This window comes from Macadamia integrifolia, chromosome 2 (assembly GCF_013358625.1).
Source record: "Macadamia integrifolia cultivar HAES 741 chromosome 2, SCU_Mint_v3, whole genome shotgun sequence".
Classification (NCBI taxonomy): domain Eukaryota; kingdom Viridiplantae; phylum Streptophyta; class Magnoliopsida; order Proteales; family Proteaceae; genus Macadamia; species Macadamia integrifolia.
The window spans coordinates 35,106,195-35,122,795 of NC_056558.1; the positions used below are offsets into that span (position 1 = coordinate 35,106,195).

Below are 16,601 nucleotides of genomic sequence, written 5' to 3' on the forward strand. Positions count from 1 at the left end.
TGGATCTGGAGGGTCCCAAATGAATTGGCTTATTCGAAAAAAGCCTTGTTCTTTGGAAGATCTATCTCGTGTCTGGTTCCTATTTTTATTTTACCCAACCCAAATTAGTTTTAGGAACCTTAATCTCAGTGATGGAATTCAATTAGGACCAAGAACTCCTCTTGTTTAGCATTCAGGATCTTTAGAGAATTTAGTAATTAGGCTACATTCCAATTACTTTGTTCGTTTGTGTCTTTACATGGCAGGGGTTGATGGATTTCCTAGCTTAGCTATCAGTGCACATATTTTTCTTTTTCCTGCTGAAATTTAGGTATTAATGTATGGTTCCAGGGAAGATGCAGAAGAGACCCCTGGAATCTCTTTTTTCATGCTTCTAACATTTTGGTTACTTTGGGCCTAATTGATCCTTTAGGCACATGTTTAAAATTAGTTTATATCTTTGTTGTTAGGGGGGCTTGAACTTAAGACCCTCTTTATCATAAATCTTAGCCTTAACTATCAAGCTAGCTGCATTTTTTAATTTTTATGATTTCCAGAACTGATTTGCTTCCTTATTTTTGATCTATTTGTATTGCTGTTCTACTTTGGTTATTGGTTGTTCTTTGATAATTATCATGCAGTTTAGGATTTGGTTGGCTTTGCCAATCATAGTTCTTCATTAAATAGGAAACCCCACAATTGATTGCCTATTACATAAGTTTCTAAAAACTGAAAATAGAAACAATGGAAAAAGAAACTAATAACTTAACTCCTAAGAAATAACAAAGATTAACAACTTAAATTGAACCCAACTAAAAAGGAAACAACTAGTTAGTCCCGTATGCAACCTTAAAGCCCCAAGTTTAGGCCCATAAAAGTGGCCTATTGCACTCAAAACGCAAGGGATCAAAGGCCCAACATGTATGAAACCCAACCTTAGGCTTATGCCTAATAAAACAAGCCTATTTCGGTGATGAATCTGCATCAACAGTAAGGAGGCAAATACTTTTCCTTGAGAATCTCCTTCATCTCTTCCCAAGTGATTGGTTCCATACAACGACGGGTCAATCTTCCTTCATGGGTGCACCACTAATCTTTGGCTCCTCCAGTGAGCTTTGCAGTGGCCAGCTGCATCTTGCATTCTTCGGTCAAAGTAAACCACTTGAAGTAGTCATCCAATGCATTTAGCTAGTCATGGAAAACAATGGGATCATGCTTCCCATTATTTTTTGTAAGAGAAAATTGCATTGCCACCCCTTGAACTTCGGTCCTTATTCAACGCCACCCCCTGGACTTTTCGAAACGTCAAAGCCACCCCCTAAAAATTCAAAAAATTCCAAATCGGTCCCTGCCGTTAGCCGACCGTGATAAATGAATGAAAACCGGTTAGTTTTTTTATAATATACCCAAAATACCCCTACCTATTGTGAGAGGACAATATTGCCCTCTCTTTTATTTCCATCTTCTAAACCCATCTCCCATCTCTTATCTCTCATCTCACTCCTCTCACTCACTCGGCCGGACAAGAAGAAGAAGAAGACGACGACACCCCCTGCAACTTGATTCTCTTCCCTCCGGCGTGCGATTCTCCCCCCTCCGGCGTCCGAACCTCTCTCCCAAGGTATGTAGGGTTCTTGTTCTTCTTCTCGTATCGACAACTTATCATGATAGTGATGGGAAGCTTGGAAGTGAAGGGGAACAGAGGAGTGGTCTCTGCGGAATCTAGCGATGCGTTGATGCAGATCTTCTTGGAACCAACATACTTCCCGAGTTTGGATGCGGCAAAGACTTTTCTAGGGGATTTTTGGCATTACAAGACTGGAATGACGAGTTCGAATGGATCGAATCGGAGAGTTCGGACGAAACATTAATAGAGACTTTGGAAGATGCAGAGAAGCAGTTCCAGAGATGATGATTACAAACAGTTAAATAGAAAATTCTTAATTATTTTGTGGGTTATACTTATTGAGATAAACTAATCGATATTGTATTTAGAAATTCTGTAAAATCAATTCTATTCAAATGAATTCTTTTCCATTCAATAACCAGTCCTTCCTTCCTTCCTTCCTTCCTTCCTTCCTTCCATCTCAAACTCATGAAGAAAGCAGGATTGGTTGAGGTGATGGTTGATGAGGACGTAATACATCCAGAGGCTTTGCATCACCCTCAGCTTCAGGTCTTGGGCAAAGATTTGCTAGAACAGACCTTTGGGGCAACCATGGACTATCAGTTGAAAGCTACTTTTTCCTACCCCACAGACCCACACAGTGACACAGGCCAACAAATCTTGTGGGCATTTATTTATTTGTTTATAGATGGCCACTGCAATCGTCCACCTCAAAGACCACTAAAAAGCTTAAAAAAGCCGCGGTCCTGGTCCCAAGCCTAAAGTGCAGGTTGTCGTGATGAAGGTCATCGGCGTCCGTCACTCAACAGTCATTGTGTGTTGAGCTTGGGAGAGAGGTTCGGATGCCGGAGTGGGGAGAATCGCACGCCGGAGGGAATAGAATCGGACGCCGAAGGGAAGAGAATCGAGTTGCAGGGGGTGTCGTCGTCTTTTTCTTCTTGTCCGGCCGAGTGAGTGAGAGGAGTGAGATGAGAGATGAGAGATGGGAGATGGGTTTAGAAGATGGAAATAAAAGAGAGGGCAATATTGTCCTCTCACAATAGGTGGGGGTATTTTGGGTATATTATAAAAAAACTAACCGGTTTTTATTCATTTATCACGGTCGGCTAACGGCAGGGACCGATTTAGAATTTTTTGAATTTTTAGGGGGTGGCTTTGACATTTCGAAAAGTCCAGGGGGTGGCGTTGAATAAGGACCGAAGTTCAGGGGGTGGCAATGCAATTTTCTCTTTTTGTAAATTCCAGCTTCACCTTGTGTGAGGGTAGCGGGCCTTGGATCCGGATCTCTCATCCCCTCGTTCAGGGGAAGGTGTCTCCGTCGGATTCGGGCCTTCTCTCCTCTCTCTTAATATCCTTTGGGGTGGATAAGGAAAGTATTGTGTGTGCTTCTGTGGGCCCCGCGCTGTTGTATCGCTGCTCGAAAATACGTGGAGGCTTATTTCGTAGTTGTACCGGGTTCGTCATAAAGACGGGGTTTGATGATAGTCCAATATGGGGGGGATTGGGATCATACAAAAAGGGTGTGGAGTCGTCACCTATGATTGTGGGCATAGGACCCGAGAGTGCGCTCGATTCTTGAGAAAAGGGCCCGGAAGTTGGTATGGTCCAGAGATTTAGGGTAAGAGTCAGGTTGTAGAATTGGGAAGGTGTTAGGCACCTAATCTACCCGATTCAACCGGTCTTCCTACTAGATGCTTAAGAACGAACATTTTTCAATATTATTCCTATTCCGCATACATGGCCAAATTATCAAGCATATGTACATTAAATAAAAACAACTATTTATGTACACTAAAACAAGGTTAATTAGATATCTACATTATGCTTAAATGAGGAGCGAGATTATACCTGAATTTGACCCGTGTTTCGGGTCAAGAGGGGTGGGCCCCTGATTGATACTGACTTTTCTCGTGGATTCTCTCGGCTCGGGGGAAGATGGTCTTGAACTTCAACTTTCGGTTTCAGAGATGTTGATTGTAGTAATCTGCGGACGGAGGTCCGGCTTAGGATTGGTTACTTTTAGGCTGTTGACTTCGGCAGAGCTTCTGCTAGGGATGAGCTACTTTCGGGTAAAGATTCTGGTGGCACTCTGGCAGAGCTTCCGCTGTGAATGACTATTTTTGAAAAGATTCTTGGGGCACTCGGGCAGAGCTTCCGTTGGAAACGGCTATTTTTGGCAAAAAATAGATTGACCTAAAAAATGGATTGAAGATCCCTAAAGCCCCGAAGAACACTTTGAAGATCCGAACAGAACTTCGGATCTTGACAAAAATCTCTTCGTAAACCCGAAGAACCTCAAGGGGGGAGGGATTTCTACTTTTGGTAAAAACCAAGAACACTTAAAGGAGGGAAGCTAAAAACATACTATTTTTGGCAAAAAAATGGATTGAATTAAAACTTGGATTGAAGATCCTCAAAGTCCCGAAGAACACTTCGAAGATCGGAACAAGATTTCGGGTCTTGATGAAGATCGCTCTGAAGACCCGAAGAAACTCAAAGGGGGAGGGGAGGAGGAGAGAGGGCAGAGCTTCTCTACAAGAATGCTCTTAAGGAGGCTTTTTGTGTGTTTTTTCAAGGAGAGGGGGGTATTTATAGTTTTTTCCAACCAATAAGGTGAGGGCACACATCTTTACCTAAAGGATAATAGAAGGGCACTCTCCCTATCGCCTAGTGGTATATTTCGAAGTTTGAAGAGATTCCTTCTTCACCCAAAAAGGTGAAGATATTTTCTTGCAAACCAATGGGGTGAGGACACACATTCTTTACCCAGAGGATAATAGGAGGTAGCTCTCCCTATTCTCCAATGGTATAATTCAAAGTGTGATGGGAAGTGAAGATATTTTCTTGCTTTTGAAAGTGAAAAAGATATTTTCTTGCAAATAGAATCTTTTCACAAAAATTGGGATTTTACTAGAAAACCCGACTGTCGGGGGAATTTCTAGAAAAAATACAAAAGTGTCAGAAAATCTTTGGAAGTGCCGGGAATGACTTTCGGAAATGTCGGGAAAGATTTTTTTTTGAAAATTGGGATTTTAGCAGAAAACCCGACCGTCGGGAATATTTTTTGAGAAAATATGACAATGTTGGAAAATCTATCGAAGCGCTGGAAAAATTCTGCGAGAGAGTGCCGAAAAGGATCTTTATCCAAAAATGGGATTCTAACAGAAAACCCGACTGCCAGTTGGATTTTCTGGGAAAAAACGGGAATGTCAGAAAAATATATTTTTGTCCAAAAATCTATTTTTTGGGAAAAAACCAGGGGAAAAATCTGCCGGGAAAATAATCCATGAACCGGGCTGGTCTGTCCAGGGCTGCACAGCCCTAAAAAGGGCACTAAACAGAGCCGCAGGGTTCTGTACAATGTCGGGCTGGGTCGGTCGGTACCAGATTGGGCTGATCGTGTTTGATCGGGGTTGGTCGGGATTTAAACAGGGCTGGTTTAGACTGATTGGGGTTGATTAGGGTTGGGTAGTGTATAGGTGTAGGGTTGCATGTGTCGGTGTTGCACGTGTGCATGCATAGGTGGTGCCCGAGTGTGTGCATGCATGGGCGGGGTTAGGGGGTTGTGTGCATAGGTGACGCCCATGTGTGTGCATGAGAATGTGCATGTATGGGCGGGGTTTTGTGGGTATGTGCACGGGTGTGCACGGGGTTGTGCACGTGCACGTGCATGCACAAGGGTGTGCACGCGCATGCGAGGCCACTTTTCGGGAATGATTACGAGAGATCCGTAAGTCCGATTTTAACGCACCATATATTGTTGGAATCGTATTTCCGAGTACTATCCATTCGTATGGTCACTTTCGACAGATTCCTTCGTATATAAAAAGTCAAAATTGGATCCTCTTTCTTCTTGCATTGGGTTTTTAGGGTTTTCTGGTGAGTTGGGGGCTGTCAGGGTGAGACTACCACAGTCAATTGTATCTCGTCAACTAGAAGTGAAGATTCATGTCCATCATCCAAGTATCATCATTGCCGGGGGAGGGTGACAAAATTGGGTGTCTACACCTTGTGCTTGTCGTCTCACTGCCAATGGTTACCATCATAATCATCTTCTTCATCATCATAATGGTCATTTTGGATTACCCATTGGTCTGGTTGAAGAGGAGGTCCATGTGCACAGTTTACAGCGGACTACTTTTCGCTTGATTGATCAATAAATTCTATAAACTTGCGCTCCATGTTTGCAACCTTCTCTGTCAACTATTACACATCTATAGTAAGAGCATTACTAGGACCTAGGTGGTTGAGGCCTTCCTCCACCATAGCTTTGATACCAATTAATGTCAAGCTGATTACAGATGTAATCAACCCCAATAGATACAATAAGAGGCTCCAAACAACAGCTAAGGAATAGGTTTATCTATCACAGAATTTTAACTGAGAATATGATGTAGATAGGCTGTCAAAAGGCGGACTCAAACTAACCAAACCATGGTTCAGTTCTGTCCCAAGTCTGGACCTGGTTTAGCCCCATCGAGCCAACCTTGCTGGGCCCCAATTTTGCCCTATGCTGGTCCACCTTTGCGGCCATCGAACCAACATAGCAGCTCCACATTATTGCAGTATTTTAGTTCCTATTATGGGACTCTAGAAGATCCTTCAAGGTGCCATTGATCCAGCATGTTGCATGCTGTCCAGATGTTGCTATTTTGGTGCCTGCAATCTCCACAGGTGCTGCCTTTTGTCTTTTATGTGTTTGACCAATAAAACACCAAGTTGGGTGTTGTACAAGTCTTCTAGAATGTTTCCCTATTGTCTCAAGACATCTTATCTTTTGACACTGAAATCTTCATAGAGGTTGGTTTAAATGATTTTGTTGGCCTATGTTTGGCAATTGCAACTGGATATTAGACAGCTAGATCTTGTATTGTCACTCTAAGGTGCTGACACTTCCTATTACCTCTTCACCGAAGGTTATATAGTAATAAAAAAAATTAAGCAGAATAACTTTGTTCATGCTCAACCATAGTTGTCATGGCGTCGCCAAGGCGGCAATTTGGCGTCCTGGGTGAAAAAGAAGTTCATGGCAGTGCTACGATTTTACGCGACTCACAAATGGCGGTCGCCATTGGCTGATAGGCGTCGCCATGGCACCTCCATGGATGCCAGGTCACGCCTGATTTACTAGGTAGTCGATTTTTTGTAAAATATAGGGTGATTTTGATAGGGCTATGTTGATTTTTGATGATTTGATGTTGCTTAATGTTGGTTTCATATGTTATAGGATATATATTGTAAGCTTGTAGCATGCTAAATAACTTTAGAGAATAGGGGAAATAAAAAAGTATCATACTAAATAACTTTAGAAAATAGGGAAAATAAAAAATGACACATGGGCGATTTGACCGCCATGACAATGCCATAATGGGCGATTCATCGCCAAATCGGTTAGCCACCCCTCGACCGCCTTGGATCGATTTGATTGATGCCGTGACAACTATGGGCTCAACATGAACTCAGTTAATCCAACTGAATTCTGGTTGGGTCAAGTCTGGTTTTTCAAATTCTTTTTCTTCTGAGAAAAGACATTTACCAACTAATACAAGGTTTCTGGCTTGGGAAATGGAGCAAACTGAAAAATTATTGCAGTATTTTAGTTCGTATCATGGTTGTGTCTTTGCATGGCAAATGTTGATGGATTTTCTAGCTTAGCTATCAGTACATTTTTTTTTTTCTGCTGAAATTTAAGTATTAATGTACGGTTCCAGGCACGATGCTGAAGAGACCCCTGGAACCTCTTATTTCAGGCTTCCAACATTTTGGTTACTTTGGGCCTAACTGGTCTGTTTGGCACATGTTTAAAATTAGTTTACATCTTTGTTGTTAGGAGGCTTGAACATAAGACGCTCTTTATCATAAATCTTAGCCTTAACCATCAAGCTAGCTACAGTTTTTAATTTTTATGATTGTAGTTAAGGCACAGCCTAGTCAATGAGGTGTCCCTTAGATGCCCAAGACAGCCCCAGATAAGAGGGGAAGAAGAAGAAGAAGATGGAATTGTTATGAATTATTGTGCAAATATTGCTTTGCCTTGGTCACCCCCGCCCTCTCTAGGCATCAAGGCAGTTGGCCATTGCATTGGCACCATTACAACCATGCCTATGATTGAGCACCAAATTATCAATACATGTATCATATTTTTCTTTTTCTTAGAAAAAGCTTAATCTATTAGGATTCGTCTAATCCTATCCAACTGTAAAAAAGATCCTTTCCAATTGTTGTTCCCTAATTAGTACTGATGCTATCCAACTTAGATTGATTTTGAATTTCTGAAAGGTTGTGAGTTTAGGATCCAATCTTGTGGAAAATGGATGTGCAATGGGATGGATTTCGGATTTGGACTTCTCCATGTTGTTCCTTGCTGAATACTGATCATCAGTTGGTTGTGGTTAGTGTGGGTTGGATCTTGACACATGCAAGTTGATGGGTGAAAAACTAATATAGTATGTTATGTTGCAGCACTTCATTTTCTAATTCATTTTAGTTAGGATCTAGCTCATGACATTCTGTATTTGTAATGACTTGCCATAACAATTTTCAACTTAAAACTAGGAGGCAGTTCCATAAACGTGGGTTCAGAGTTTCACAAAATACATAAGTGGCTAAGTGCCATTAAATTTCATTATAGTCATGGCATTCTTTTAATTTTTTGAACTTTAAAATCACTTCCAGATTCCATGACAGTAATGGAATTCCTCTATTACAACAATCTAACCACGCTCATTTCAAATATGCAATGTGGCAAGAAAATGCAACAGTAAAAAAATCGTCACTAACAAGTTGTTGCATCTGTAGTTATCCTTTTGGTTACTTTTATAGTAAGTTATTCAAACCCTACCGTATGTGATAGTTTTTTGCAACATCCAACTGATGCAGCATTTCAGCACTTCCAGCAGAAGGAAGAGAAGGAACAGGCCAGAATGGCTTGCGGTTAGGTTTCGTTCATTTTTAAACCATTTTTCTGGTTCAGTTTCTGTTCTATGGACCATATATGGTTCACCCAATCATGGCGTCTAGTAGTCATATATCTGTATTTTTAATTATAATTATTAAAGTGTTTTAGTTGCGCTAGATTAGGTCTTTATGAGTCCAGTCTTGTTTTAAGTTGTTTCTTTTTTTATTTTATGAAGAGTTTTAGTAGCAACAGACTACCTCCATAGCAAGCTATTGGCTGGAGGAGTTTGGGTTAGTTTGAGTTTGTTTTTTGAAGTCTTATTCAAATATATGTAAGGCTTATGCCTAACCAAAGGAAGGGGAAAAATGACCTTTATTAAAATTTGAAAACAAAGGAAGGGATCTAATTGAGAGAAAGAGTAGGGGTTTCGACCATTTTAGATGTATTAAAAGTGATGATGGTAGAGTGCTAATAAGCGATGAAACATTATAAAGAGATGAGATGAGAATTTTTTTTTGCGATCTACTACGTGGAGATAGTACAAATAGGAATAGCCCGAAAGATTACATTATCCACCAAGACACCACATGTCATATATATATATATATATATATTATAAAATGTTGGAGTGGATGAAGTTAAAAAAAGCCTTAAGAAAGATGAAAATTGGTAAAGACATCAGGCTCAGATGAAGTCCCAATAGAAGTGTGGAAGAGCTTAACATTATGCGGGGTATCTTGGTTAACCAAGATTTTTAACAAGATTACGAGTACAAGGAAAACGCCAGATGAGTGGAGGAGAAGCATTATAGTTCCGATCTACAAAAATAAAGGGGATATTCAAAATTGCAATAATTATAGAGGCATAAAAACTATTGAGTCATCCTATAAAATTGTGGGAGAAGGTTGTTGAAACCCATTTGAGAAGAGAAACTACTATCTTAAAGAACCAATTTGGTTTTATGCCAGGTAGATCCACAACAGAAGCTATTTACCTACTCAAGAGGCTTATATAAAGATTTAGAGATGGCAAAAATGATCTCCATATGGACTTATTGACCCAGAAAAAGCCTATGACAAAGTCCCTAGAGAGTTAATCTGGCATGTACTAGAGAAGAGCGGGGTGTCAAGTAAATGTGGGTATAATTAAAGATATTTATGATGACGTGGTGACAAGTGTGAGAACCGTGGGAGCAAGGTAGTGAATTCCCAATTGCTATTGGGCTACATCAAGGATCAACTTTAAGCCCTTATTTGTTTGCACTTATCATGGATGACTTAACCATGAACATTCATAACGAAGTTCCACGGTGTATGCTCTTTGCTGACGATATTGTTTTGGTGGATGAGACAAAAACAAGGATTAACACTAAGTTGGAATAACGAAGTTCTATCTTGGAATCAAGAGGTTTAATGTAGAACAAAGACGAACTATTTGATATGTAACGCTAGGGGCATTCTTTATGGGATGAAGCAAGCTCCAGAAGGGGGATGGAGAATATGAGAGGTCTGGAATGCTATAATTATTACTTTCTGATGGAAGCACCAAATCGTGGCCTTGGAGCACTATACCCCTTTTTTGGATGTCCATAACTTTTTGTTTATACCACATTTTTGTCTTAGGCCTAATAACGATTTGGTCCTCCTCATGCGTAGTATAGTCACGGTGACTATGAACAATCAATCCTAAAAACTTTAATCACACTAGGATGGATAATGATATTGTAAAAATTGAGGAAAGGGAGATAACGCAAAGTGACTATTTTAGATATTTGGGGTCAACCATAATAAAGAGAGTGATATAGAAGATGATATTTTACAGAGAATTAAAATGTGAATGATGAAGTGGAGAGGTGCATCCGGAGTGTTGTGTGACCAACATATTAGAGCTGATTTGGGAGTTGCCCCAATCTATGAGAAGCTTTGAGAAAGTCATTTGAGGTTGTATGGCCATGTTCAATGGAGGCATGGGGATGCACCAGTAAGGAGGAGTGATCTGATTTAGATTGAATGATATAAAAGAGCTAGAGCAAGCCTAAAATGACCATAGGAGAAGTAGTGAGGAAAGACATGCACAGTTTAGGTCTTGTCCCAAGTATGACCTCGAATAAAGCCGATTAGTGGGTAAAGATCAATGTAATGGACCCCATTAAGCCAAGTTTCTACTTTTTTGTTGTTATTGTGTTACTCTGCATTCACTTTTATTTTTCCTGTTTTGTCCTTGCTCAGATCCATGTAGCCAACCCCATTAATTTGGGATAAGGCTGAGTTTGTTGTTGTTTAGCTATGCCCCACCAACAAATTTGAAGATTGAATGAAGAAGCTTTTTCTTTGCTCGTCTGTGGATTCAGGCTTACGTCTGTGTGATTCAGATGTGCTATTTCTGTGGATTCAGAAGTGGGTTACTGTGAGTTTCAGTAACTGGAATATTGGTGGTTCCAGGTAAAGATTCAGGTGGATTCCTTGATTGAAACATCTCTCCTCTATTCTCTTAATCTCAAATCGCATAGGTCAGTTTTTCCTAATTTCCCTTACCTAGGATTTATATTTCTATTAGAATATTCTGAGTCAAGTTTATGATTCCTTCAAGATCAGTTTAGACTTGATTCTTACATAAACCCTGCTATCGACATGCATAAACAGTTACTGGTTTCAGATTCTTTTTTATCTCAGATTACCAATCGTTTGAGGTTTCCTAATGGAACTCAACTTCTTCAACACTCGGTTTTCTGGGTCTGATTTCCTAAATCTGATTACCTGCTACTGTTAAGTTCTCTTGTTGCTGTTTATTTATTAAATCAAATCATGATCAATCCACTCTTTTGAACCATTGAAACTAAGCTGTCGAATTCTGTTTGTGTCTGTGTTTCCAAGTAGTGCTAGTCTATTTCTTCAACGTCTCTAAATCTGACTCTAGTATTGCTCCTTAACTTTGCTAGATTGTTCTTCATGCTTGTCATACCATTCAACCAGAATTAGCCTAATCATATCTATCTTTAATATGTTATAAGATTTATCTGAATTCTGGTTTGGTTCCTAACTTGCTGCGATTTTGATTTTTTCAGGCATTCTACCCCTAATCCTTAAGTGACTTTGAATACCCCATTACCAACAGCTTACCTGAAGTCCTGAAGTGGACCTGGACTTTTCTTTTCCTTTTTTTTTTTATTAAGTCAAAAGATGAAGATTGGTGGGCCTAAAGTCTATTACCATTAGCAGAGAAAAAGGGGGGGGGGGGGATGAAAGATGATAGTATATGGTGGTTTGAGCCAGTAAGCCTGTGAGAGCTTAAGGGGACCTTGACTTAACTGGATTTGAGACCTGGTTTTACAACCGTTGCTATTATGTCCTGGGCTCCAAAGTTAAACGTGGATCCAGCTAACTGGCCTTAGTTTGTTGTGTACTTCAATACCTGACTACTTGTTGACTGCCCTGCCTGAACATATTGATCTTTGTTATCCTACCATTTTTCTAATAATTTTGTTCTCGTTCTATGCTTAGTCTGGTGTTCGTGGTTGCTTTAACATTAGGAGCTCTCAAGTTTTGAGGAATTTATCACATGCAAAAAAAAGTGAGTGTCATAGGCGATCCCGGGTTCAACAACCTTGATTATGGGTCAGTATGGGCCCACCAAAGCAAGAAGAATTCGAAGATAGAGAACCAATGGCAATTCTGTAACTACCTGAAGTTTAGAGCCCTGTTGGGGAGGATAAACAAGACCAGGGGGATTTAGTTAAGGACAATTTTGGTATTCAAATAAAGAGGGAAGAATCAGGAATAATTTCAGAGGGTATACTTGGGAGAACTCCTTCATATGATCAAGGATCAACTCGAGATTTTAGGATTAGGTAGCTAATCCGATGCACTCTGAAACCCAAGCAAGAACCATTCGAAACTGTGCTCTTATACTAACAGATAATCTCTGAAAACTGACCCCGGGGATACTCTGGGAGTCAGCTTGGTTGCAGGTATGTTTCTTATGTAACATACACCTAGGTTCAACTCTCATTGGTGCCTATGGCCTACTAATCGGGAAAAAAAAAGTTATTTAATTACCTAGGGCTGGGTTAGGGTTGTCCCTCAAGCAATCCAACCCAAAACCTCCCAGGCTGCAGTCCAGGGAATAATATTAACTTACATAAAAATGGGAAGGTTTTTCTGATGCTGCTTTCAATTTTTTCCCTCCTTCCCACCCCCTCTTTTCTCTCTTTTGGGTTGCTTGTTTGTGGAGAAAAGCAGTGGGTCCTATTGAAAGTATTAGGTGTTAAAAAGTTGCTATAATGAGAACTTCAGCTTGGCATGGAAATGATCTTTTGATTTCCTTGGAATTGAAGCTCAGCGGTGCCATTTGAGGGAAACTCATATGGGGTGGGACTGGGGGAATATTGACACGTTACTTGTGTACCATTGAACCTAGGTGTCCCTGCATACATGAATGTCCTTTTATTGGTTTGATTTTCCAAACCCGTTGACTGCTTTCCCTTCTTCAATGTTCCAAGTCGTTTTCTCCATCAGGCAATTATGCTGGACTTCTTTGCTTTGCAGCAACGGATCCTGGTCAAAAAATTGTTCTGCTTGGATAATTTTTATGGAGAAGAATTTCTGGTACTGAGGCTATTTCTGCTACATAGAGGACTGATTTGTTTTGTTTGACCACTGGATAGATGGGTTATCCTTTGTTTCTGCCACATGTTAGATTTGGTGTTCCATCTCAACTGTCTCCTTCCGTGTTAGGAATCTTTTCTTCTTTTTGTTTAGCCATACAAAATTTGATTATGAATTTTCCATCAAATTTCCAAACCATTATGTTTGACATTTGATGAAGCTGAACTAGCCGATAGTTGACACATTGTTAGAGGATAACATAAATAAGTTCTCCCCAAAGCTTGAGAACCTTCTAACTGCCGCATGGGAGATATGGTGGACAGTGACAAATCCAAGTGGTTTCAACGAGTGTTGGTGCCAGAAACCTTCCTCTATTTTATATTTAGCATTTATTTGCTTGCTTATTCTTTTAAGAAGCTATCTTCTTGTGGTTGGAGTTGTTTCTTCTTGGTTTCTATTGCCTTTTTTTTTTTTTTTTTCATTCCTCCCAGTCTCATTTTTCTTCTTTCAATGCAGGTTTTTGTGGATAACATTGATTTTCTAAAGGAATTTGAGTGACGTTGGAAACATCATTATGCATACCAAGCTATTTTCAACTGGATCCAAGCTCCAATTCTCTGTGGTTTATATGTTTAAATCTCGCATTACACTGGATATATTCATCCCTAGTCACCACATGAGAGAATGCATCAGCGCCCGTTTTGTAGATAACAAATCATTTTGCACGATAGTTGTAATAAACACCTCCCAAGCCATTGTATGACGACAGTTTAGGAAGTTTGAGATGTGTACATTTTCTGTCAGTTATTTAATTTGTTTGTGCAAATGAAAGTCTAGTCTTCAACCCCTCACTCCCAGACTTATGCTTATCATGTCATCATGTTGGTGCGACAATGCAGCATAGACGGATTCCATCGGTCGATATCCGTTTGTTGTTTTTGCTTCTGCACTCAAAACTCTATTAAGTCTGTTATCTGTCTGGATCCCGAGGTAAGCCCTCTTCTCGCTACCATCCTCCCCTTCTCTTTGGGTCTATGCTGGGAGATTGCAGGAGATATCAGAAACCACACCTGAAAACACAACATGCTTTTTGATTTCAGATGATGATGATTAGATATTATTGGGTACGTAATCGTGGTTTATTGTCTATACTTGTCCTTTTCCTTATGGTTTTGTTTGGTTGTCAGGGGAATGCAAATTTTTTATGTAAAGTGAAATTTTTTTTCCAGAAAAAATAAATTGAGATGTTTGGTTGGAAGGGAAATATATTTTACATGTAAAAAAAATTTCACATATACACTAAAATTTCCCATTTTGTTTTCCGACCAAATTAGGAAGAAAAAACAAAACCCTGTTCTCATCGTCTGTCAATCACTCTCGCGACTCTCAAGTCTCATCCCGCTCATGACTCAATCTCTCTCTCACGCAACTCTCAATGCTCTCATGACTCTCACCTAGCACACAGGGTGAGGCGATCTCTCTCTCACGTGATTCTTAGCGATCTCTCTCTCAGGTGACTCTCATTCTGCTCAAGCAGGGTGAGATGATCTCTCCCACGCGACTCTCATTCTGTTCGTGGTTTTCCTTCTCAACAAGTTGTTGGTTCTCTTTCTCAGGAGAAGAATTTGGAATCTCTAATCCTCAGGTTTGATTTCTTCTTCACTTATGTTCATTCTCTTCTTCATTTTGTATCTCTTCTCCATTTTGTAACTAAGCTGTGTATTTTTGCAATACATTGGTATGTGAGTATTGATCCTGCTCATCAAGTGTTTGATGAAATGTTTCATAGAGATTTGGTTTCTGTTAGTTTAAACATCCAACCCACCTTCACTGCTCTGTGAAAAAACTAACTTCATCTCAGGTTATAAATATCAAAATGCATTTTATATAGCTAATGAGGCCAAGGTCGTTGAAGCCATGCCTTACAGCTCTGCTTGAACTAATACTGGTGTTGAGTGACTAGGAGCATAAATAGCTGCGTGACTCCAGACACTGACAACCCATTGCAACCTCTCTAACTAGAGAGAGAGAGAGAGAGAGAGAGAGAGAGTTATGATGGAAGAAGAAAGATCCTCTGGTGTACGCAACCTGCAAGAGACACCGACTTGGGCGGTGGCTAGCATTTGCTTTTTCCTCATACTCCTCTCCATAATCTTTGAATGCTGCATGCGCCACATTGTCAAAGTAAGTAATCATGCACATATGATAATGATGATGATGATTAAGATTTGAGAACTGATGCTAACAAATTTAACCACAGTGGCTCAGGAAGCATAAGAAGAAGGCATTGGAAGAGGCTGTGGAGAAGCTTAAATCAGGTCTCATTAATTTTAGAGAAAATTAAACCTCTTAATTAATTCCCATTTTTAGTTATGATTTGTTGATTAAACTGGTCTGGATATATCTATGGTTGTTGTTGCAGAGCTGATGTTGTCTGGTTTCATTTCGCTTATATTAGCAGCACTGCAAGGACCCATCTCCAATATCTATGTACCCATCAAATATGCAAAATTCATGCTTCCTTGTCCCAATAATGCAACTACCACAGTAGACAAATTCAGGGAGACTCATAGAACTGGTGGCACTTCCAACTATGATAAACATAGTCCACATAGTGCAACACCTTAGTAGGGTGGTAGAAGCAAGAGAAGGAGCTAGAATCAGGACTGCAATTATGAGGCAAATGTGGGTTGATTATCGGCGAAGGCGGCGTAATCTCCATTAGAGTATTGGTTGTACTTTTTTTTTTTGTGTGCTATGCTTGTAATAGCTATAAAGTTGGATTATACTAGAGACTGTGATTTGGAATGGAATTATAAAATCTTTATGACAAAGCACCAGAGTGGTAAGATTTAGCGAAGATACACTTGACATCGTCTTTGATTTCCTCATGGTAAATGAACCTCAAGCAAAGGCATTTTTAGTTAGGGATGTGGAGCAACGGAGGAGGTGGATCTTGAGGTTTCTTGATCAAGGCCATTGATGTGGTAAGATAAATACAATCATAGCATCAGAGTTGTTATAGTTTGCACCGAAATGAACACATATCCATTTATCAATTATGTTTGGATGAGTAATAGAATTTGTTTCATTCCTTAAAAATGTAGAATGAACTACTTCTTACTAATCAGAAAGAGTTCTCACAGTACATAAAAATTTTTCTTTGTAATTTAATAGCTAAATTCTTGCATCTCTTAAGTGCCTTCCTCTTCTTCTTCTTGTGTTTGTTTGTTCTATGCAGAGGTCATTTAGGAGGGATACTAACTGAAGGAAATGACAAGGGATTCATAGAAATGCAACCAAGTTTATATAATGTTGTGCCTGAAGATGATACTTATAAGGGAGAGATCAAAATTGGCTTTAAATTCACAGCAAATGTATGAATTTCTGTTTTTTAAATCTGTTTATGCGTGGATTTATGTCAGCCCTTTGAATCTAGAATTAAACAGAAGTCAACACTGATAATCTCTTAATCTGCAAGTAGAAGTGCAAA

The 16,601-nt window shown here is 39.8% G+C and overlaps 2 protein-coding genes across 3 annotated transcripts in view; both read left to right on the forward strand.

The window, feature by feature from the left end:
• Positions 1 to 13,934, forward strand: part of LOC122071929 (probable lactoylglutathione lyase, chloroplastic) — a 19,430-nt gene extending 5,496 nt beyond the window's left edge. Inside the window, exon 9 of one of the 2 annotated variants that reach the window (XM_042636418.1) lies at positions 13,625 to 13,934. In XM_042636418.1, coding sequence (XP_042492352.1) covers positions 13,625 to 13,666 — 42 coding nt within the window. In that variant the 3' untranslated portion in view covers positions 13,667 to 13,934. Of the gene's footprint in view, positions 1 to 11,568; positions 12,004 to 13,624 lie in introns of those variants that run through there. The other variant, XM_042636419.1, reaches the window with a different exon arrangement.
• Positions 13,935 to 14,077: 143 nt separating this feature from the next.
• On the forward strand, positions 14,078 to 16,035 carry LOC122071930 (MLO-like protein 3). Its single transcript, XM_042636420.1, has 4 exons — positions 14,078 to 14,753; positions 15,000 to 15,292; positions 15,369 to 15,426; positions 15,531 to 16,035. Exons 2-4 carry the CDS (start codon positions 15,161 to 15,163, stop codon positions 15,734 to 15,736), a joined length of 396 nt encoding a protein of 131 aa, XP_042492354.1. The 5' UTR covers positions 14,078 to 14,753; positions 15,000 to 15,160; the 3' UTR covers positions 15,737 to 16,035.
• The last annotated feature ends 566 nt before the right edge of the window (positions 16,036 to 16,601 follow it).

Bases quoted from the DNA above. Each gene is read 5' to 3' on its own strand.
- LOC122071930 (XM_042636420.1), top strand. From the start codon at position 15,161: ATGATGGAAGAAGAAAGATCCTCTGGTGTACGCAACCTGCAAGAGACA. The intron at 15,293-15,368 runs GTAAGTAATCAT...ATTTAACCACAG, and splicing joins GCATGCGCCACATTGTCAAA to TGGCTCAGGAAGCATAAGAA. The intron at 15,427-15,530 runs GTCTCATTAATT...TTGTTGTTGCAG, and splicing joins TGTGGAGAAGCTTAAATCAG to AGCTGATGTTGTCTGGTTTC.